Below are 25,327 nucleotides of genomic sequence, written 5' to 3' on the forward strand. Positions count from 1 at the left end.
TGCCAGGTTGTTAAGCAAGTTTTCCGGAATATAAATAAAAATAATTAGACATCCCCATTTGCATGAACAAGTGGAATGTCTTTTTCAGCAAAGCACTAAAAACCAAACAGTTAAAGGAAACTTAAAGGATAATCAGTATGTGGCATTATTAGCTTTGAAAACTGAGACTAAGAAAGACCTGGAGATATTGTACAAGCTTCTGATACATGATCCAACCATCTCTATTCCCAAACAAATTAAATGGGACTTGCCCTAACACACATAACCTCTAACTACTTTTAGTTTCTCTTCTCTTTAATTATACCCTTGATAGTTATTTTACCCTGATTATACCTGCATACAATGCATGGGAGAATGAAGTAGCAACGTTTATCTCAGCCCTAACACTTTGTAATGGTGATGGCCTTATCTGAATTATTCCAGGTTGCTCCTACACATAGCTTCAAGGTACCATAGAAATGATGATGTTTTCTTATGTTCTTACGGAACATGATGACCTGTTACTACTCTAGAAACTTTGGGAATGAGAGGGAGTGATGGTAGGGAGAAACCTCTTCATCGTTTATTCAGAATTAAAATACATGAAAGGCACAAGGAGACCAGTGTGTGGAGTGTCTGTTAGCTGGATGCAAGTTTCCATGTTTATCACCAGCTCCCAAGCCCTCCACCACTAACTACATTCCCAGTCTTCACAGAAACAGTAATCCCCCTTTCTAACCTTGTTACCAAGAGTTCTAATCATTGGTACCTGATCTGAAGAGCAGTGCCACTGCTTTTTCCAATAGTACGTTGATGTCACAGAGCAGTGGCTCTTAAACTTGTACCACAAGCATTAGAATCATCAGGAGGGCTTGTTAAAACACGGAGTGCTAGGCCCTACCCAGGTCTTCTGATTCAGTAAGTCAGGGGTGTGGTCTCAGAATTTGCTTTTCTAACAACTTCCCAGGTAATATTGATGCTGCTGGTTTGAAGACCACATTTTTGAGAACCACTGTTGTAGAAAGTTGTTTTATGAACATAATGCTACTCTAGAAAAAGTTGTATTATCTGATCCTAAAAGCAGTGGAACTAATATGAGAATATTTTCATTCTTACCTGGCATGGCTAATATTGGATGTGAGAGTTTTTTGGTATTTTGTATTTTTTTCCACCTAAGCTAACCTGAAATGACTCAGAAAATTACTCATTCAGCATCAAAGAAAATGGTCGTACAATGAAGTGTAATACTGTGGGCATCCATCAGTCATTCTCAGTACTCATCAAACAGTCTAATAGGTCAGATTCTTATGGTTGTAATAGTTGCCCTTTGTGCTACTATCTTGCTGTTGGGAAATCTAACTGTAAAACAAAATGAAAATCTTGTAAAAGGGAAGGAAATATTTCATACACCAACAGTAGTATCTTATACTGGGCAGTGAAATCACTGGGCTCTAGGGAAACATTCAACACCAGTGAAGGATAGCCAATTAGTGCAGTATTGTAACCAGTCGGATGTGACCTGAGATGCTCTTGGCCTCCATCAGTATGGTCAATCTAATCGCTGAACTTCTTCAGGGCCCTTGATGCCCTGAATTATTTAAGATGTAAGGAATCCACCCAAACCACCCAGCCAATTAGATTTTGTTTAGTCCTGAGAGACATCTAAAACTTAAAGCAAATTCCTTCAGGTATGGTGAATCTAAGGCAACTCACAGTCCTAGAGGCTGTTAATACTTGTATAAGCTGAGAAAGAATGGGAGTCCTTCATTTAGTGATGACAGTAGATAGGAATCTGATGGTCCAGTGTACCAAATCCTGAAACTAAAGTACCCTGAAGGGAAGGACCTTTAAATAAACTTGAAATGAACTTAAATTCAAATAGATGTGCAGACAATCTAAATCATACATGTTGTACAGAGCTCAATATTTTTTGTCTTGTGAGTTGCTGTCAGGTCATTTATTTATTTATGTTTATTCTTTAGGAAGGTCACTACAGCATGCATTAAAAACCAGAGTATTTTCTACAACATTTTTCATCATTAAATAAAATTTACAGGGATCTGCAGAAGGCAGAGTTTCTAATAACTCTTTGAATGTGCTTATTCTGAAAGTGTAGTATTAGACACACCAAAATTCGTTGGTTCTTAATCAAAGTGTCATAGACTTGGGGGCATTCAAACTTTTATATGTACTAGGCATAATGATGGTCTATCCAGACTCACCTTTCAGCTAACACACTTAGCATGGGGACACAGATGGATGGGAAAGATGACCCTGACCCACATAAGACCCACATTCCTGTGCAAGGATAGAAGCATGATAATCAGGAAATGATGGTTGTTAGTTACAGAAAATGCATTATTGCGAAAACCAGGGGAAAAGTGCTTATGAGAGGAAGTGATTGGATTATGGGGAATGAGAGAATAAGGATAGATCATTCCTACTGAGTAAATTGCTGTGATTTATAAGAGAAAGGGTATAGTGATATCTTGGCCTACTACTGACTAGATTCATTTCACAAACAATCCTAAATCAGAATGTGACAGTTTATGGAGAGACAAACAAAGTCTCCCAAAGATGCTTATATATTACTAAGCTTTTAAACTGGCATATTTTCAGTTCCCCATACCTTTACTGCTTTAAGCTTCCTTTATTTTGATTGTTGACATTCATAATTGTAATTTTGTATTCCCCCTTATGTAACTCTAATAATAGTTTACTACACACTGGAATAAAAGAAAAAAATAATACTGAATTATTTTATTATGCATTTTTGGAATTTTGATAAATTCCAAGAGAAAATTGCATAAAAGAAACTTGAAAATGTTATTTGCTTAAAAGTACATTATAATATTTGGACAATATTAAAATAATTAGATACTGTTTTATAGTATACTTTGAGCATTTGGTGTTCTAAATGTTTCTCTTAAAATATCCGTGAGTTAATCAAATGTTTATCTTTCATTGCTTTACACAGATGAAATATATATTCAGTTATATATTATGTGCATATAATATATTCATATCAGTTTAGTTAGGTATGTGTTTACTTTTTTTAATTTCAGATTTAGGAGTTCTTATTCCATCATATTATAATTCTTCAAGAATATAGATTAATATAATATGTTCTAAGAGAAATATTTCATAAAAGATTTAACACAGGGAACACTTGTGTAACAAAACAGGCAATTTTATCAAGTATACTGAAAATGCAAATGTTATTAAGAGAATCTGATTGTTTCTTAAAAAAGAAAGAAAAAAAACACTTTAGGAAAGTTCAAGAATTAAAGCACAGCTCAGCGAGGGGCTAAATACCTTGGCTTTTTATAATGATTGACTAGTGCATAGAACTTAAAATATTTAGTAGTTCAAGTGGTTAGTATGTACCATGAATGATCTTTGAATGTCGTTTTTCTGTCAGCTCTGCTTGGGGTAGCAGACACTCCCTGATGAGGGCTTTGATTGCTGGTATTAAAGGAATGATTGCAGGGTTGACATTTTACTATGAAAGACGAGAAGTTGAAGCAAGGCATCATACTGCTTTCTGAGCTGGTCTACAGACATGTTTGCAAGACTAGCCGAGGTTTTCCTTGGCAAATGGTTTTGGATCTGTCCTCGTTTGAGACCCCAAAGATCCAGACTACAGAGCAGAGAAGACACAGACATAGAATATTTCCAGAAAATATTTGTAAAAACAAGCTACCATCAACCTAGTCACAGAAAAATCTCATCGGCTTTCTTATCACAGAAAATTCTCAGTAAGCTGTCCATGTTATCTGGGCAACAATAACGCACCACCTTGCCTGCCTGCTAGAATGAGTTAGGTTTAAAAGTGCAATCCCGACAGCCATCGAGTTTATATATGTTATAGAGGTATAAGAATAACATTCTGGAGATAATCTGTCCTCTTTTGATATAATGAATTTTGGCCCATCTTCTTGGTATGAGTTAGATACCAAGCACCAAAATCTATAGAGGCTCCTTCTAGTTCATGATATTAGTTTATTAAACTATGGCGTTTATCTTTTTTGTCTATGACAGCAGTTCTTAAAAGACCTTAGCCGTGGCATTAAAGGCCCTACACAATCTGGCCTCATTTCCTGTCTGACTCAACATTCTGACTTACTTGACTTCATTCAGCCTCACTGGAGTCCCTGTTATTCCTAGAATACACCAGGCACAGTCCTGTCTCAGGGTCTTTGCACTGGCCATTCTCCTCCCTGTGACACTCCTTCTTCAAACATTCCCATGCTCCCTCACCTCCTTCAAATCTTTGTTTAAATGTTACCTGTTTGGAGAGGCATAGCCTGACCACCATATTTTATAAAATAGTAACTCCTATCTACATTCCCATCCCAATTACCCTGCTTCATTTTTTGTCATGGTACATATCACTTCCTAACATAGTATATCATTTATTTGTATGTTATATATTAATTTATATAATTTTTTTATAATATACTTACATATTATTTGTCTCCCTCCACTGAAATAGTGGTTCCATGATCTTTGTATCTTTGGTTTTCTTCTCTATTCCCAGCACCTCAAAAATGCCTGCCTTGAGTAGGTGTTCAATAAACAGTTGCTGAGTGAAGAAGAGTGGGTACACACTAGAACCTCTATATGGGTAGGTCCACAGCTACCTTGATCACTTCTATAAGCTTGGTGTCTTCCCAGTCCCTGGCACATAGAAAATGCTCAATAAATATTGATTGGATAAATGCATAAATTTCACCTAAAAGCCAACAGAACATTTTGGTAGAAATAAAGGAAAAGGTAGGCTAAAATATTTTCCTGTCTCATACCACTTGAAACGTGCAGCCTGTCAGAAAATTCTTCCTCTCCACAATGGTCCATACAGAGCTAGAAGGCAGGTTTTGCAAAAACATTAATAAAGGATAAATAATTAAAATATTAATCAATAGCCACCTTAATAAAGCTTTACTTAGCTTCTAGCCCATCCCCTTTTACAGAGTCAAAGGCAGGAGACAGGCCATTGAAACCCACAAAACATCTTACATTTTTCAGAGCCATTTCTCCATGAGGAAAGTATATAATGATGATCAGTACTGGTGTACCTAATCCTGAAGCCTATCCACTCCTTATTTCTAAGGAAAATCCAGCTTGGGAAGGAAAGAGAGTTGCCACTTTTGAATATGGAGTGCATTATTCTGTGAGGGCATCCAAAAACAATTATGCTGGTGGCAGGAGACCTCCTATAGCTCTCATTTGTTATGTGTATAGTTATCTAAATGAATTATGCTACAATTTGAGGCAGTTTTCCTAAATCTAGGATCCTAAAGTTAGAATAAGACTGAAGATCTCAGGACATGCAGGGTGTGTTTAAGTGCTGAGATTCCATGATCTCTCTACATTTAGTCACCAGAGAAATCATGTGCCTAATTCTGTCATTATTTTTAACACCTCTCAGCTTATCATACCTCTGAATCCAGGAGCATCCCCTCCTCACTCTCTCCCCTGGAGGCCATATAGACTGGATCTCTGAGTCAATGTTCAGAGTATTATACAAAGTTCAGAAAAGGTACAAGTAGGAAGGATATGTTTGTCACCCCAAAAGCATTTTCCCACAGAAACTTTCTTATACATATTTCCTAGAGTCCTCTATAGTAACATTTGAGTACTTCTTTAAATTATTTCAATGCTACTATTAAAAAATACCTTTATGGGCTGAGCTGGGCTCCCAAATTCCAAAACATATAATATCATCTCTCTTGGAGATGTTCTAAGTACCAATAACTCATTCATAGTTCAAAGATTGTCACTACTATTAGCATCTTAAACAGCTACCTGGCGTTGAAATAAAACTTTTGTCTTTCTTCAGAGCCTGTGACTCACTTGAACCAGATATACTTGCCATATTTATACTATCCCAATTTGTAAGGAATTATCTGAAAATTTTTAAAAACCCTTTTCCATCTTGGTCCTGTCTCCCTGGTTCTAGGCTCATCTTTCCAGTTGCCAGGCAGGCATCTGAATCTTTGTGAGTATCTCAGACTTAATGAGTACAGACCAAATTTATCATCTCCTGCCATAGTCTTATCCCTACCAAAACTAGTGTCTGTTCCTGAACATGCTGTTGTTGTGAATTCTAGCAATACTCCCCCAGTATTAATACATGAGTTAGCTTTTACTACATTCCTCTATTTCACATCTCATCTGCCCTTCAGTTCTTTTTATTAGACTTTCTAAGGGCTCTGGGATTCATCTTCTCCTATCTCTACCTACTGTCACTCTTCTACTTTGGGGTCTCATCAGATCTCACCTGGCTTTTTGGAAATAGCCTATCTGGACTCATTGCTTCAGAGCACATATCTTTTTCATAGCTGCATCAGATTTCTTCCTAAATCATTAGAAAAATACTTCCCTTCTCAGAACTTTCAGTGACATCCCATTGTTTAAAGAATGAACTTCAAACGCTTTAAGATAATCGAGTGCTCCCTAACTTAGTTCCCAAATGACTGCCTGAGGCTTGTTCCCTACCCTGTCCCTCCATTAATGCTGGTCTTTCTGTGATATCTCTATTCCTTAAATTTAGGGGTTCTGATTTTTTTTTTGCACCATGCAGTCCTTGGACAGTCTGGTGAAGTGTGTGGACCCCTTCCTAGAGTTATATTTTTCAATTATAAAATAATAAGCATAAGCATAAGATTAATAAGCGTAAGAAAGCCATTCTGCAGAAATAATATTCTGTCTGTGGATCCCATTGTTTATATCTTTGTGGCTTTGCTTAGGACCTTCTTAGCAAAGAAGTGCCCCCAAACCTGCCCCTCTGATTATTGAAATCCTTCTCATGTTTCAAAGTCTATTCAATCCCCAGCTCCTCTCTGCAACTTTACCTTGACTCCCCGCCCAGCTGTACTCACCACTTTGTCTTTGCCCTCTCATAGTAGATTATTTGTATTTCTAATTAGTTCTTATCTTTACTTTGCCCTTTGTTATAATATTTTGTATTAATTTACAAAAAGGGCCAAACACTAAACTAATGGGCTACTTTCACACATTTTGTGTTCGCGGTTCTTTTTAAAACACTGTGAAGTATGCATATGAAGAGAAAACTGAGGTCCAGAAATTTTATTGTCTGACCAAGATCATACAACTTGTTGCTGTTATAAATTTGAGGAAGTGAATATTTTCTCTTCTTCTTTACCCCTTCTCAGGATCTAAGGAATGATATTGTTCAGTAATGTTTGTTCATGTGGATTTAAAAATCAGAAATGCTGGGAAATACTCATCTCCCAATATTTAATATCCCTGGAATTGACGAGGGGCCGTGATAGGCCAGGGATGTGTAAACAGTGTTTCTAGGTCAATGTCTATGTCAAAGTAACTGTGACTAAATCCTTCTTAACATACTGAAAACTCTTCTAATTCCTAGTAGTTTCACAAATTGAAATTTCAACACAGGTTTTCATCAGTCAGTTCCTTAAAATATTATTTCTTGTTTTGCACTCTTGAGGAAAGATAACAATAATAAAAGTAAGACAAATTAAAGAATTTGTTTGGAATCATAATGAACTCAGGAAATGTTTACATTTGTAATAATAAGATCAGTTGTATAACCTATTTCCTATGCTACCCCCTCAGTGAAAACAATAAACCAACCCAATTTATTGACACATTTGTAAGACAATACCTTTTAAATATAATTCACTTGAACCAGTTCCACTTTTCTGTAGTCAAATAAGTTTAGTTTCTGCAGGTTTTCCTAAAACAACATTGTTAAGCTAATTATTTTAAAATAAAATAATTATTTTTTGTTCAATAATTATTTTTTGTTCAAAAAGATTTATTTTAGCAATAGTAATGCTATTCTTTTCAAACTGTTATTTCAAGTTTGAAAATCATGTATTTATGACCATTAATTTCTCAAATGGAAGTTCTTTATGCATAGTAATTATTTTGAAAGTAATTACACCGTTTGATTTGCCAGTGCCTTTTAGCATGCTGTGAACTATAAATTTATGTATAATTAATTCAGCATGATTATCCTTTTTTACGGTCTTTTCTATTACCATATTGTGGCAAATACTAGCTTCAATGTAGCAAGGTAATTGATTTTTTTCTATTTTCATAGCTCCAGATGGTCCTCCTGAAAATGTGTATGTAGTAGCAACATCACCTTTTAGCATCAACATCAGCTGGAGTGAACCTGCTGTCATTACTGGACCAACATTCTATTTGATAGATGTCAAATCGGTAAGGCATGTCTTACCTTCTACAAAAGACAGTATAGAGCATGATTAAGAATATAGGTTTTGGAACCAGACTTTGAATTTTAATCTCAGCTCTGTTAGGCAGCTTACTTAACTTGTTTGTGTTTCAGTGTCCACATCTGTAAAATAAAGATTGATAATACTACCCAGTGTAGAGAGATTTTGTGAGGACTAAGTTAGAAAATTTACCTAAAGAACTTAAAACATTGCCTGACGCATAGTAAGTGTTCAATAAATGTAAATAAAGTATTGTCACCATGGTTATTATTGTATTTATCGTCAGGGTATAGATGACGTATATAAACGAGGTTAAGTTGATAATAATATATTGGTTTAAAATACAGTGAAAACGAACTCAAAACATAAAAGGAGAATGGACAAGGCATTAGGAGAAATATCTCCCAAATAAGATAGCATCAGAGCTTAATTTTGAAAATAATTGAAGCAGAACATGGAAAGGAAATGGTAATAGAAATTAGACTAATAGAAAAGTTAGCTTCCTTCAGGAAAAAGTAAGTAGTTCTGGAATCCTTGGTCAAAACTTTCAAGAAGAAAAGGCTGAGAGATGAGGCCAGATCAGGAGGCAGGCTTATAACATATTATGGAGTGTGGGTTTCATGGTAAGGGCAGTGGGGTGCCAATTGTGGAATTAAAGCAGTGTCGGGATACAGATTTCTGTTTTACAGGATCAGTATGGGTGCATTGTAGAGAATAGTTTTAGAGAAGTCCTGGGGGTGCAAAATTAAATAAGGAGACAGGAAACTATAAGAGTAAAACTGGACAAGAAAAGAAGGACAGAGGAAATGGAGTGAGGAAAACAGAATGAAAAATAATTTAAAACTACAGGATTTGGTGAAAAAAATCTGTGGATGGTGAGTGAAGAGAAAAATCAAGGATGACTTTAAGATATATGATTTGGAAAATTGTGAGGAAGAACAGATTTGTAGAGGAAAGGCATGAATTCAGTACTAGGTGCACCGACTTTAAGATGCCTGGGAATCCTCCAGATGCAGATAGCCCATTAGCAGTTTTATTTGTGGATCTGTAGCTCCGGAGAGGAAGTTTGCATTCCCAGATTTGGGAACTGTTGGTGTTTCGATGATAGATGAAATAATATGAGTAGATGAGATTAACTACACAACATGTAAAGCCTCTTCTGTAAGAACTAACCTGAGGATAGTATCCTGGGGAATACAAACATTTAAATAAGATGTCCCTGAAGACACCAAATTGGAGTAGCCTTCCAGACAGAAGGAGACCCAAGCATGAGAGTCAAGCCTTTCACCTAAGACAGGGTGCTGCACAATGTGAATAATGCAGAGTTGTTATCTAGGGTTAGAATTGGAAATATCTCCTTGCCAGCCTGCTTGAGCTTTACTGGACCTGATGAGCAGTCTCTTACGGTTGCGTCTAACACGTTAAATTAGGTAATTCATGGTGAACTCTCCTTCTTGCTGTTTCTATCCATCTCTTGTTTAATTTTATGATTTTTTTATGTCTTTATATTATTTCTTAAAGGAAATACTTCTTTCTCAAAAGACGTGTCATGATTAAGAGAAAGTTTCAGGGTTTATTGGTACATTTGTTCTCCCATTCAGTCTTCAGTTTATGTTCCTTTTTTAGAGCATATCTGTGAAGATTTTTAGTTAATAATTAGCCAAAAATAACACGAATGACAAATGCTCTGGGAATAGCATTAAAAGCAAATTATAAAATGTTAATGCTGGGGCTTCCCTGGTGGCGCAGTGGTTGAGAGTCCGCCTGCCGATGCAGGGGACACGGGTTCGTGCCCCGGTCCGGGGAGATCCCACATGCCATGCAGCGGCTGGGCCCGTGAGCCATGGCCGCTGAGCCTGCGCGTCCGGAGCCTGTGCTCCGCAACGGGAGAGGCCACAACAGTGAGAGGCCCACGTACCGCAAAAAAAAAAAAAAAAAAAATGTTAATGCTGTGCTCTATCAAGTAAAGGACACTTTATTAAGGAAAAAGCTCTCTCTTGGAATTTGGTTGTGTTTAAAGGAGGGAAAAATAAGACAGTAAAAAAAGTGATTTATAACCTCTTTCTCTTAGCATTCTTACTGAGATTAAAAATGAGCAAGGGAAAGAGAGAAGGATGGAAAGATAACTAATATTGTAATTGCTTATTTCAGTTACATATTAGCTCTTCATATGCACTGTATTATATCTTATCTAATAACATTTTGATGTAAATGCTATCGTCTTCATTTTGCATAAAGGGGAACTGAGGCACAGAGATGATAAATAACTTCTCAAATATTAAGACGTGGCTAAAACCGGTAGACAATGGTGTGATGGAAAATAGGAAAAACCATCAAAAAGCAAATAAAAATTGCCAAACTGAAATATATGCTCACCAAAACACCTTTGGATCAAAGATAGCAAAAATTCAAACAGATTCTAACACTTCAGAGTTTCCCTAGGATTCTTGGAACTAAGTTGTCATTTGTTCCTTCTTCCCTTCATTCTTTCAACACACTTTATATTTTTAATTTTTATATTGGAGCATAGTTGATTAACAATGTTGCGTTAGTTTCAGGTGTACAGCAAAGTGATTCAGTTATACATATATACATGCATCTATTCTTTTTCAAATTCTTATCCCATTTAGGTTATTACAGAATACTGAGCAGAGTTCCCTGTGCTATGCAGTAGTTCCTTGTTGGTTATCTATTTTAAAAATAGCAATGTGTACATGTCAATCCCAAACTCCCAACACGCTTTTAAATACATTCAAATGCCAGCACTGTGGTACGTGCTGGGTATGTAGAAGTGAACAAGTCTGACGTGGTCATTATCCTTATAGAGTTTATCTGCAGCTCATTTCATGAATATATAACTATCTACCTTCAAAAGTCATTGGCTCGCAGGCCAAAGAAGAACGTATGTCACTGAATTTAGGACTTACGCTGCAGCCTGGCCTCTGTCAAATACTAACCGCAAGAGCATAAAACTCTTCCCTTCAAAGACTCAAATTAAGCAAAAATTGACAATCTTGAATAAAGATATATGGGCTCAGATATCATCCTGGATGATTCTACTGGATATTAATGCATTTTGTGGCCCTTTGTTTGTCGGCCCCTTTATTTTTTAACTTAGCAAATAGTTAGTAGCTTCTTTCACCAAGACAAAGATGGAAAACAAAGTTCTGCTTCCAAGTAGCTCACACTCTAGAGAATGACACCAGAATATAAAGAGCTAGTTGTAGAGTATGAGGTATGCAGTCTTTTTTGGAATATAAACTAACAAAGTAATTAAAGTTTCTGTTATGGGGGACATAATATATAGAGGAGACTGCACAGAGAAGATGAAATTTGTTCTCTTCTGGGATGTAAGAATTAAATGGGGGTGTACCAGGTGGGGAAGAGTGCAGGTGGGGCAGGCAAAGGAGAGGAAAATAGAACCAGAATCTAATTACTGACAGTGTATATGAAACAACCACACTTCAAAAAAAATGGCAGACATTTCATCATAATAATCGATGATCAAATATGAGCAAACGAATTTGGAACTGATTGAAGGGAAATGATGGGTCAAAAAGGTCTGAGGTTTCAGTCCTGGGTAAGTGGACGAATATTAGTTAATGATAGTAGGTTTAGTGAAGAAAGAAAATGAATTTTTCCACATGCTGTATTTGAGGGCCCAGCATTCTTTTTGAATTTTACTGTATATTTTTTAAGATATAGTAGATCACATGCATGTTATTTCATGTTTTACTACTTGCTATTTGTTATCCATTTTTTAATGGAAGGCATTGGAATAATTTCGTTTTACTTTATAAGACCACGCCCCATGACTTGGTGTAGAGAGGTCTGGACTCTTCAAAGACCTGGGAGTAAATCCTGTCTCAGCTACCAAGTTGCTATGGCATCTTGAGGAATTCACCTCAACTCAATAAAATCAGAGTTGAAATAGCTATAGTAGTCAGGCAAGGAACATCAAGGAACAGTCACAATGAAGCTTCAGTGATGAATTGGAGACCCCTGCCCCATTAGAGGAGTCACCTGTCACTCATCTCTAGATAATTGTTACCCAGCATGAATACAAGCCTAGTCATAGGGGAAATTTTAAAAGCCCGATTTGTATGAAATATTTAGATGTTGACAACTAATTAAATACATACACACTTTCTACCAGTGGGTGCATGCACCCGATCAATTGGATTCCTACACTGATTGATTTGTTTTTCTGACATTTTAGAGGTGGAACACCTCCCTCCACTGCTCTGGTTCGATCTGTTTGACTTTTTGCAGATCTGATATTTTTCAGCCTTTTGCTGTGTTTCTCATAGCAACATCGTTTTTAGTTAAAAAAGCTTTTAGAAAAGAGCATTTGAAGAACATATTAAACAAAAAAAACGTCTTTCAAAGTTATGACAGAGGGTCAGGTTGAAAATGAACTTGATAGTGAGGACAGTGTATCCAACTTGTTTTTAAGTCTTTCAAGTACTTGAGAGAAGCAGGCATAATAGGATTTCAAACTTGCTGTTGTTCATCTCAGGCAAAGCCCTTCTATTTAGTGCTAGAAACTTTAGCTGTGTTTAATCCCTACAGTGAATAGGCCAGACTCTCCATCAAAGACAGACTATGTTTTAATAAATTATACAACTATATTTAATATACCTAAGCATACTCATTTGTACACATTTAATAATTATGACATCATGTTAATTGATTCCTTACTTAGTGCCTTGCATGGTGCTAGATCAGTTTTTCAAACTTCAATTATGACCAGCATTTTTTAAATGAATTGGAGTAAAATTAAAAAGAGCAGAAAATATCAAAGTGCATTTCAGAAGTTGTATTTCTGAAAAGCAATTTTCAGTTATAAAGAATACACACACACACATCCTGAATTATGTTGCAAAATGTGTTTCATTTTTGTTGATCATGGTAAAAAAAAAAAAATTGCAGATTTCTGTGCCAGCTACTTCAGATGTTTTTTCTAAATCATCAAAATATTTTAAGTAGATATTACCACCCCAATCTTACATATACAGAAAGTAAGACAGCATAAATAACTTATCAAATGCTACAGGAGTTATTAAGTGACCAGGTTGGGATTTGAACCCCTGATGGCTGGGTACCAACCTATATTCTTTCTTCTGTAAAACATTGGAGTATAAAAATAAACAAATGGGACCTAATGAAACTTAAAGGCTTTTGCACAGCAAAGGAAACCATAAACAAGACCAAAAGACAACCCTCAGAATGGGAGAAAATATTTGCAAATGAAGCAACTGACAAAGGATTAATTTCCAAAATTTACAAGCAGCTCATGCAGCTCAATATCAAAAAAAACAAACAACCCAATCCAAAAATGGGCAGAAGACCTAAATAGACATTTCTCCAAAGAAGATATACAGATTGCCAACAAACACATGAAAGAATGCTCAACATCACTGATCATTAGAGAAATGCAAATCAGAACAACCATGAGGTATCACCTCACACCAGTCAGAATGGCCATCATCAAAAAATCTACAAACAATAAATGCTGGAGAGAGTGTGGAGAAAAGGGAACCCTCTTGCACCGTTGGTGGGACTGTAAATTGTTACAGCCACTATGGAGAACAATATGGAGGTTCCTTAAAAGACTAAAAATAGAACTACCATATGACCCAGCAATCCCACTACTGGGCATATACCCTGAGAAAACCATAATTCAAAAAGAGTCATGTACCCCAATGTTCATTGCAGCACTATTTACAATAGCCAGGACATGGAAGCAACCTAAGTGTCCATCGACAGATGAATGGATAAAGAAGATGTGGCACATATATACAACGGATACAATGGATATACAATGGAATATTATTTTCCATTGAGTTATTTGTAGTGAGGTGGATGTACCTAGAGTCTGTCATACAGACTATATGTACCTAGAGTCTGATGTACCTAGATGTACCTAGAGTCTGTCATACAGAGTGGAGTCAGAAAAACAAATACTGTATGCTAACACATATATATGGAATCTAAAAAAAAATAAAAGGTTCTGAAGAACATAGGGGCAGGACAGGAATAAAGACACAGACCTACTAGAGAATGGACTTGAGGACACGGGGAGGGGGAAGGGTAAGCTGGGACGGAGTGAGAGAGTGGCATGGACTTATATATACTACCAAATGTAAAACAGCTAGCTAGTCGGAAGCAGCCGCATAGCACAGGGAGATCAGTTCAATGCTTTGTGACCACCTAGAGGCGTGGGATTGGGATGGTGGGAGGGAGATGCAAGAGGGAGGAGATATGGGGATATATGTGTATATATAGCTGATTCACTTTGTTATAAAGCAGAAACTAACACACCATTGTAAAGCAATTATACTCCAATAAAGATGTTAAAAAATAATTGGAGTATAAATTTCATTGACTGCGGAGATGATTTCTGCTTGTTCTGATTAATTGTGATTGATTTTTTTCTTTTACTTTCAATTGTTGAAATAATTGTAATTAGTAAACTGTTAAAGTAGCACTTCGGATTTCCCAGGTCTGTCTGACTGTAAATAAAAGAATTTTTAAATCTTGGCTAGAAAAATATACCACTCATAGCTTTCTATTTTTATGTTTTAGTGATTTGTATCTCAAGTGCTGCTTCCTTTAATTGTTAGCTATTTTTTCCTGTAGGTAGATAGTGATGAATTTAATATTTCCTTAATCAAGTCAAATGGAGAAAATAAAACCATAGAAATTAAAGATCTGAAAATATTCACAAGATATTCCGTGTTGATCACTGCATTCACTGGAAATATTAGTGCTGCATATGTGGAAGGAAAGTCGAGTGCTGAAGTGATTGTTACTACTTTAGAATCAGGTAAGGTTTATTTTTCATGCTAAAAATTGACTGAGTTAGGTGTCTTTCTTACAGTTTCTCACACCTTACCCTACAAAGCATATGTGTTAAAAGAAATTTTTTAAGCATATAAGTTTAAACTTCAGTGACTCACTGTGACTGACAGGAGTAAAGCTTTGTATTTACATTTTTGAGGCAAAGTGGAATTATGTAGAATAATCAATACTTGTAAATACAAAAATAAATTAGTTCATAGTAAGGTAACCAATTGTACTTTTTTGCATTTATTTAAACACTATTTCAGAAGTTGAGTTACCTTGCCTAAGAGATGATTTTGTCCAACTGTCTATAGCCAATAAAGCTTCACCTTAAATTCCATTTTAATTATTTCTCTCCCACGGTTTAAATGCACATTAAAGTAATAATACTCCATTATTAAATAATCTAGAATTCAGAAGTAGAACCCAGGTTATGTTTCACCATATCTGTTTTCTTCACTTAGTTAAGTGACATGTTTTATTACGTAATCTATTTGATAAATGTCAGAATCTGTACAGATTTCCTCCAGTTCCTATGAACAGGGTCTGAATGAATAATAAGATTGTAACCAATAAGAATTTAATGTGGAAAGTCAACTTCCCAGAACTCGCTTGCCCCATCCTCCTTCAGACTCCTGATGTTCTTTGCCACCAGATATATCTTTGGAAAGAGCACATGAAGGGATGTGTTGCTATAGTTTATTTGTTGCTATCTGTAAGGTAAGTATAGGAGGTAAAATATTTTTTAGCTAGTCTTTTCATTATGCTACATACTCTGTTGTCTATAAACTTACGGTTCTAAATTGAAAAGTACATCCTATCCTCAGCACCCTAAAATTCTGCTTGTTTCCATTTTGTGGCCATGTATATTCCAGGTACTTATTTTCTTATTACACTTTTTGCACTTCTCCCCCATCCTACCTATCTGTGAGGAAAGTTGCTGCTAAACTTATTCACATTCACACCACAAAGCACTGATTGCAAATCCTAATGTGTTAACTCTTCCAAGGATACCATAGTTTAATAAATTTCTACTAAACCTCTAAGAGTAGAATTTTAGACGTTAAACGAAAGATATTTGGCGGATAGAAGGTTCTTTCTAGCATTCAGATAATTCTTTCCTGTATTCAGCTTTTTAAAGCTGATCCTAATTTTAGAGAAACAATTCTTATAAAAAGAAAAAATATATATGTTTCTTATGTATCATAAAAATGTATAACAGCAAATGTTGTGAAAATGTGTGTTGAACCAATTTAACCTTTATTTCAGCTATGCATTTTTTCATCCTGTGATATTTGGCACAATGACATGTTTATTTGCTTTTCTCTCTCTTTTTTCTCACTGTTATTTATTTACTTATTTTTTGCTTGCCATAGGGCACTATCTCTAGGGATGTTTGCAGCAATATCTGAATATCTGAATCATTGACAGCCAAATATCAACAGCCTTTTCATGGAAATTCTTAGAATTTTAGAATTTAGAATGGAATATCCATTTCAGTGTGATCAAAATAAGATATGTTCATTCAATGAGTCATTTATTTAAAGAACACTGATTATGTAGTACAACAAAAACTAGTCTTTCATAAAATTATTCATAAATAATTTTATCCTCATGTGTATCATTTTAAAATAATTTATTGATATTTAGCTAGTTACATGTTAGGATAACTTTTATTTATCAAAAATAAACTGGAATATCTAGAACATAAAGAAATCTTAAAATTCAACACTTAAAAAGAATCCAATTAGAAAACTGACAACGTGAACAGACATTTTACCAGAGAGGATATATGACTGGGAGATAAACTCATGATAAGATAGGTTTTCAACACCATTAGCTATTGGGGAAATGCAAATTGAAACCACAGTGATATATCACTATACATCGACTAGAACAGATGAAATAATAATTTTTAAAATAGTGACAATACCAAATGTTGGAAAAGATGCAGAAATACTAGATCTCTCATACATTGCTAGTGGCAATGTAAAAGGGTATAGCTACAATGGAAAAATAGTTTGGTGATCTTTTATATACTACCAAATGTAAAATAGATAGCTAGTGGGAAGCAGCCGCATAGCACAGGGAGATCAACTGGGAGCTTTGTGACCACCTAGAGGGGCGGGATAGGGAGGATGGGAGGGAGACATAAGAGGGAGGATATATGGGGATATATGTATATGTATAGCTGATTTACTTTGTTATAAAGCAGAAACTAACACACCATTGTAAAGCAATTATACTCCAATAAAGATGTTAAAAAAAATTTTTTTTTAAATGCACTTACCACATGATCCACCAAATACACTCTTGGGCAACCATCATAGAGAATTGAAAACTTAATGTCCATGCAAATATCTGTATATGAATGTTAATAGAAGACTTATTAGTAATGACAACAACAAAATAACTGGAAAAAACCCAAATGTTTTTATAAATTAAACTCGTACATCCATAAAATGGAACACTACTCGGCAATAAAAATAGAATGAACTATTGATATACAACAACCCTGATGGACCTCAAGGTCACTGTGCTATTGTCTTTTGCAAATGACAAAACTATGGAAATGGAGATTGATTAGTGTTGTGAGGAGGCATGGAGTGCAAGTCTAAGGGGACATTTCTTTATGGTGATGGAATAGTTTTGTATCTCATTTCTGGTGATGGTTACAGGAATCTACACATGGGATTAAATTGCATAGAACTACACGCAGATACAGGAAAGCATGAAAAATGGTGAAAACTGAATAACGTCTATAGTCAACATTATTGTACCAGTGTCTGTTTCCAGGTTTGATATTAAAAAACAGTTACATAAGATATCACCACTGGGGAAAGCTGGGGGAAGGTTACAGGGGACTGTATGTATGACTTTTGCAACTTCCTGTGAGTCTATACATTATTTTTAAGTTCAGAGTATCATAGAAATGCATTCTGTATAAAAATACATATATTACAAAAGGCTAAATAAATAAGCAAATAAATTGGATCACTGTTATGGTTTCTGTGATTTATAGATGTCAATGATTCTATAATGCATGAGCCATTTTGCTTGTTTTCAAAATTAAATGGCTTAAATGATCTGTGTAATACTCTTTATAAACAGAAACTTGAAGCAAATCAGTTTTATATGGACATCAAAATGAACACAAATTTTTTTTAAATTGTAATTGCTAAATATTTCATTTCAGTCCCTAAGGACCCACCGAACAACATGACATTTCAGAAGATACCAGATGAAGTTACAAAATTTCAGTTAACATTTCTTCCCCCTTCTCAACCTAATGGAAATATCCAAGTGTATCAAGCTTTGGTTTACCAAGAAGATGATCCCACTGCTGTCCAGATTCGCAACCTCAGTATTATCCAGAAAACGGACACATCTGTCATTGCAATGTTAGAAGGACTAAAAGGCGGACATACATACAACATCAGTGTAAGAATACATAGCTTTTAATTATTCACCTATCTTACAAAGTTGGTTTACAAACTCAGCATTCAAAAATACTGCAGCTTATGTACATAATACATTTTTCCTATCTTTTCGTGGGATCGCTTAAGACATGCCAACTGAAAATAAATTTGGAGAAACAAAATTGCTGCTTTCCTATTTTAATACAGCAAGTCCTGTGAAAATATGTAAACAACAAAAAAGTTTGCACAATTATAGTGGAAATCCAGAAATAAAGCAGGAAGAAAATCCACGTTAAAAGTTAAAGATCAGTGACCCCTGCTCGCCGAAACTAGAGAAAACCTGCGAGCAGCAATGAAGACCCAATGCATCCAAAAATAAATAAATAAAATCGATAAATAAAAGTTAAAGAGCAGATATATATAATGAGATGATTCTGCCTAAAGAAAAACTTTCTGTGTGATTATAGGTGGAAAATCAAATTTCAAAGGCAGAAGTCAGAAATAACTATGTGATTGAAATTCACATGTATTTCACACAACTATTACTAAAAGCTAATGTTATTTTACATCTTAATTCTAAATTATCCATTTGGTAAAGTAAATATGTGTGTGAGTTCATATACATACACCCAAACACATACACAATTTGTTTCATCCTTTCACTATTTTTGCATGTCTTGGAATTTTCAAACAATCATAAAGTTCAGAAAATCATCTTTTAAGCAACATAGAATTCACCCTATACATCCAAGTAGCTCCATAACTAATCTTCCTATCAACTGTTTATATCAGAAAACTGTCATTAATAATCTGTGTTCCCTCGCAAACTTTATATCTCATTATGTAATCTGACTTGCTAGGATTCTTGCTGCACGTTCCATTAAATGAACCCCCGTTGTAGAAGATCTATTAGAGAGAAGGTGGTGGTTAAGGGAATGAACTGACCTAGGTTCAAATTCTGGCTCTGCTAGTTTCTTTCTGGGCAATTTCCTCAAATCTGTGCCTCAGTTTCCTTATCTGAAAAATTAGTAATAAGAATAGTAATTTCTATGTAGGATATTAATAGTTACGGTAGGTAGCAAGTGTTGTAACAGTTTTGGCTCTTGCAAATAAAAACAGGAAATAAAGTATAACCAATTCATAATTTACAGAAAAATCTGATTCTTTGCAAAGTGCAACATAGTGTCCTCAACACCTGAGAGTTTATTAGAAATGTGTAACTTTCGCACCTGTCCCAACCTACTGAATCAAAACCTACAGATCTTCATTTAACAGGGTTTGCAAGTGACTTCTTTGCTCACTGCAGGTTGAGAAGCACTGCCCAACTTTATTATCTCACTTAAAGGTTAGATTGTAAAGAAATAAAAATAATTAAGCACTTCATAACATCACTTTTATTTTGAATACTTCCTTTTTAAAATTACATGCACCAATAAATATTTCCTTTAGATATTTTTAAGCATTTTATGGGCTTGGTTTATTTAGTATACCTACCACATCACATATATTACTATTTTAATTCAATCAAAATACTTCTGAAGCTATCCAGGGGGTGGAGGGTGGGTCACTAACGTATGAAACAAATTTATTAATTCCAAAAATGATATATTCTGAATTGCGTTTATTGAATACAATGAAATTGGCCAAGAACACAGTCTTTATTTTACATAGCAAGATAAAGTGAATAAAAGAAGAGCCTGTGTCTGCAGCTTCCTAAGCACAAAGTTAATTGAAAGGATTCACGTTTGTGTAAATCACCCGCTGTAGATTCAAACAGCAATGCTTTATGTGTATATGCTGCATTATGCAGGGTATAGCGTCAGATATTTGGGGGCAGGGGTGAAGCAGGGTATAAAGGCCAACTTTCAGAGGGATGATTTAATACAGGAAAACTGGGAGGCTGAGGAATAGGGTTTCATCTCAGAGAAGGAAAAAAAAGAGCGTCTTGAATATGGATTTAAAGAAAGCCGGAGTTAACCTAGCTACAGAGAGAAGGAACAGATGTTGGAGTAGATGAAGAGAGAGTGTAGACATAGTGACTTTTCTGCTCTTTCCTCCTAAAGGTTCAAATCGAAGCCACATCATTCTTGGTCTGTATGATAGGGCTGTTTAGGTCACTTAGCCTTTGTTCTCAGGGCTTAGTACCATAATATCAGTTGTAAGAACTATTTTATTGCTAACGTTCTTCCTCCATATATTAATTTGAGTGCAAGAAAATGTAATTAACAGACTATATGAATTGTTTTCAAAAGTGCAATCATTTTAAAATGACATATAACCATATAACCATAACCATGCAATAATTTGAAAATAATAACAAGGTGTTTCTTTGTTTTAGGTTTATGCGATCAATAGTGCTGGTGCAGGGCCAAACGTTCAAATGAGAATAACCATGGATATTAAAGGTACATGAGCTGCCTTCCCATGAAATACTATTAATCAAAGAGTAATTATAATTTGTATTCTGTATTAGAGTTAAGGATGTAGTTAAGCTTTTAAACCATGCATATGCATATAATAAGCATATATTAAGTAATAAGTAATATATGCTTATTCAGGCTATAATTAAAATGTCTTAATCATAATGCAAATTACCATGTTCATTACAGAGAATGCCCACTGCTATTTATCTTATATTTCTTTTCTGCTAAATTTAAACTTTTCTGAGACAAGGTTTATAATTGTATTTTGTTTTTAAAATTTTATTGAAAAGAAAGCTCCTTTAAATTACCCGTGACTAGACTTCGACTAGTTCTAATTAGATTCCTTGACTGATCTTTATTTATTTTGAAAGTCAGATTCTTTTCAGTTAATCAAATAGTGCTTACTGAACTACCATATAATCAACTTTATGATTCTGACTATAAAAGTAGATCTATCAATTCATTATTGACAGGGATGTTTTTTCATAGAAAATATACAAAAATTTGGAGACTGCCTCCCCCACCAAATTCCACAAAAGCCATAAAAGATTACTAAGAGGACCTCGGGGGCATTCAGTCATTCAAGGTGCCTTCTCAAGACTGAAAATATGCACACAGTTTTGCCACTTCTCTAAAATCCTGTGTAAAACCTGCAGAGAGATTAAAAAAAAAAAGTGTATTGACCTTTAGTAGAATTCCACCTGATGCTCCTCTCTCTGAAACGAAAAGTAGCTTTTCTCAGTCTTTGGTAAGCATAGCACAGCACAGTGATTAAAAGTGCCAGCTTTTAGGCTGAGTCTAGAGTCAGGTTGCTGAGGTTGAATTCTGGATTGGCCACTTGATACCTGTTTGACTTTGGACAAGTTTCTTAACACCTGTAAGCCTGTTAATGGAGATAATACTAGTTCCTACCTCGTAAGTTGCTGTGAGGATTAAAAGAGAGAATCTTTGAAAAACCCATGGGACAGTGCCTGGAAACAAGCATTGTTAAGAATAAGAACTAATCACTATAAGATGAAGCTGATACATTTTACTTTTTATCAATGGGTAGTTTATATAACTATAATACTATTTGTGTTATTTGCTTTTAGTTGATAAATATGTACTTGGAATGTACAAACTCCTGAAGTCTAAAAAATATCAGCTACTTTAGAAAATGACTTCATAAAGAAGAGCTTACCTCATACCATCCTAATTTCTCTTTGTTATTTAGTGGCAGACATATTCATATATTCAGTATACGGGTAACAATAGATGCATTATATTTATTTAGTAAAACTTCCCATTTCAGATACTTGCTCATCCTCAGGCAGACATGACTAGTTCTGACTTTCCATGCCTTACATAGGGTGGATAGACTCATGACCAGTTATCTAGAGAAGATATATGAGTACTAAAGGGCAGTGGTTCAGTCCTAGAGAAATGAATTTTTCTCCAGTAATATGCATGATTTTATTGACATGGAGTGACACTGGATTAATAGTTGTCTCATTAGATTTGCATTTGACAGATAATACCGAGTTGGATAGTACTGTCGCATGCCAGAGTCCTCTAACAGGAAACCTTGTCCTGGGGACTCCCCAGTGGCCTCTCTCCAAGTTTCTCAGAACTCCCTGAAACCTGAGGCCCTTCCTGCTGAATCCTTTCTTCCTTCCTTCTCCCCATTCACACGTGTCAGGCCTGTGATCATGCCACCTGCTATTGCTCCCTGCCCCTTGATTCTCATAGATATTTTCCCCAATAAACTTCTATACATCTAATGTCATCGTAACTTTTATGTCTCAGAGGAGTGAGCTAAGGGATCAAGTCAGAAAGATTTGGTTCCAGTCTTGATAGTTCCCTCTTACCACTACGTAGCATAAGACCATTTTCCTCATGTATAAAATGGAAATGATATTGGCAATTTTATGGCATTGTCGGAGAGGCTTTTTTAAAAGATTTTATAAATATGAGAATTGAAGTTTGATTAAGCAACTTACTGATGCTCAGCTAGTGTATGTAGCTATAAGATGAAATGAAACAAGAGGAGCTTCTACAAATGTTGATGTTGGAGGTACTTGCATGCATTGACGGTAAAATGTGAATTATCATGGCACTTTTAGAAAATTATTCTGGCGGTATCTGTTAAAGTTAAAAGTACATGTTTCTTTTGTTCCAGAAATTCTGCCCTTGGGAATATATTCCATAGAAATAAAAGGATCAGTAAATAAGGCTAAATGTATAAGGCTGAGTAGTGAAGCAAATGTTCAAAACCTGAAGGAAAAGTGATTTCCCATCACTAGATGAATGACTGAATAAATATGATGCAGTTGCACCATGATGTACAACATAGTCATTAAGAAGAATGAGTTAGCCAGAACTTGGTGACTTGAAAAGATTTACACAAGTCTTATTTAAGTGAGAAAAACAATATGTGGGGTAATTATAATACTTAATATAGCACCATTAAAACATATCAGTGAGAAGAATCCATGATGTATGACTTTATGTATTTTTATATGATTATGTGAACATAGAGAAAAATATGTGAGGATACCATCCAGATGTTTGGTATGGATAACTGCAGGGTTAGAGGGCAGGGCTCCTGGTATGACTAGAATAGAAACTGGTAAATCAGCTAAAGGAAGTAAAAGAAAAAAAAAAACATGAAAATACTAGTATGATTTAATGCATTTGTGAAAATTATAAATACAGTTTGAATTTCTTTAATATATAAAGAGGAGTCAGATGTCTGAAAATCACACCTGGGTCCCATTATCTTAGGCAAGTCTCAAATATATAATTATACCATTAGGAGGTAATAATTGCTAAATATCTGCTGTATCCAAACAGAAATCTGTTTCATTTGTTATTTATATTTGTCATCACTTTATCCGTAAATTACTGCATGAAAGGGGAATTCAAAATGATTTTCTCTGCAGAAACAAAAAATGAATTGGTAGTGATATTTCTTCTTTGTTTATAGCTCCAGCGCGACCAAAAACCAAACCAACCCCTATTTATGATGCCACGGGAAAACTTCTTGTGACTTCAACAACAATTACAATCAGAATGCCAATATGTTACTATAATGATGACCATGGACCAATCAAAAGTGTACAGGTGCTTGTAGCAGAAGCAGGAGGTATCATCACATGCCAGCTTATCTTGTCAAATTGCAGTGTGTGAACTGCTGAATGCTAAAGACATTTCAACTCAAAATTAGTAATATGAGGTTGACTCCTGATTATTATACATCTCTTGAGTTTAATAGATTGTCAATATTATTATTAATTTTACTGATCATTAATATATGCCTAAAATGTTTTACCAAAATTTTAAAAGGCATGGTTAAAATATGTGATTTATTTATTCCATATGCTGGTAGGATTGTGTTGAGTTTGGCAGGATCTTTGGAGGTGTGAAAGAGAGTTAGTTACCCTTGACGGAGGAATGTTTTTTCTCCGAGAAGTCATTCTCCACAATGCCTATGGATTCATGTGTGATGGGAATGGATAGGGTTCCCTAATTATCCAGGTAGATCAGCTGAATCATCCCCAGTGGTTCACAGAGTGACAGATGTTGCATCCAGGTTTGCCTCATGCAATTATAGAAACACCCTTTATAAATGTGAAAATACATTTGGATATTACTTGTAATCATTATTCTTTTTTCTGAAAATAGCTCAGCATGATGGAAATGTAACAAAGTGGTATGATGCATATTTTAATAAGCCAAGGCCATATTTTACAAATGAAGGCTTTCCTAATCCCCCATGTACAGAGGAAAAGACAAAGTTTAGTGGCAATGAAGAAATTTACATCATAGGTGCTGATAACGCATGTATGATTCCTGGCAATGAAGACAAAATCTGCAATGGACCTCTGAAACCAAAAAAGCAATACTTGTAAGTATAGTTTACGCTTACTGTGCATCATGTTAGCAAGCTAGCTGACAACTTTCATCATCCATCTACCTCTCCTGTCATCTTTCCAGTAAGTGCTGGGCATCCATAATGTACTGTGACCTAATGCATGATAAAGATCAACAAGGCATTGTCCTTACATCCCGTAAACATACAGTTGTAGGGAAAGTAGGCAAGCTTAGAAGTAATTATGGTTTGACGTGTTAAGTGACTAAGGGCAATATGAAAAATGTGCAAATTGGAGAACACAGGTAGAATTTAATTCTTCCTGTAAAGGGCAATGTGACTAATGTGTACTGTTTCGTGTTTTTCACTCATTTCTCTGCCATGCATGCTAATGTCAGGTTTTTAGAAACATGATCCTCATCTTTCAGTTAATTATGGCTTCAGTTTACCTCAGTCATAGCAATCATTTTCAGCTTTTCATACTATCAAACAACTGAATGAGGAATTGAAATCTTTACAATTCACTTTAATATTTGGTATTGTATAGATTATAATAATCTAATATAAAAACCAATGCTG

At 35.2% G+C, this 25,327-nt stretch overlaps 1 protein-coding gene across 1 annotated transcript in view; it reads left to right on the top strand.

Annotated features, from left to right (window-relative positions):
* The window catches only part of PTPRQ (protein tyrosine phosphatase receptor type Q), a 239,279-nt gene that overhangs the window by 158,351 nt on the left and 55,601 nt on the right, over positions 1-25,327 (top strand). Inside the window, exons 31-36 of the mRNA XM_067698707.1 lie at positions 8,075-8,196; positions 14,853-15,039; positions 18,253-18,497; positions 20,814-20,880; positions 23,864-24,022; positions 24,562-24,784. Coding sequence (XP_067554808.1) covers positions 8,075-8,196; positions 14,853-15,039; positions 18,253-18,497; positions 20,814-20,880; positions 23,864-24,022; positions 24,562-24,784 — 1,003 coding nt within the window. The remainder of the gene's footprint in view (positions 1-8,074; positions 8,197-14,852; positions 15,040-18,252; positions 18,498-20,813; positions 20,881-23,863; positions 24,023-24,561; positions 24,785-25,327) is intronic.

Source organism: Pseudorca crassidens, chromosome 11 (assembly GCF_039906515.1).
Source record: "Pseudorca crassidens isolate mPseCra1 chromosome 11, mPseCra1.hap1, whole genome shotgun sequence".
In the NCBI taxonomy this organism is placed as follows: domain Eukaryota; kingdom Metazoa; phylum Chordata; class Mammalia; order Artiodactyla; family Delphinidae; genus Pseudorca; species Pseudorca crassidens.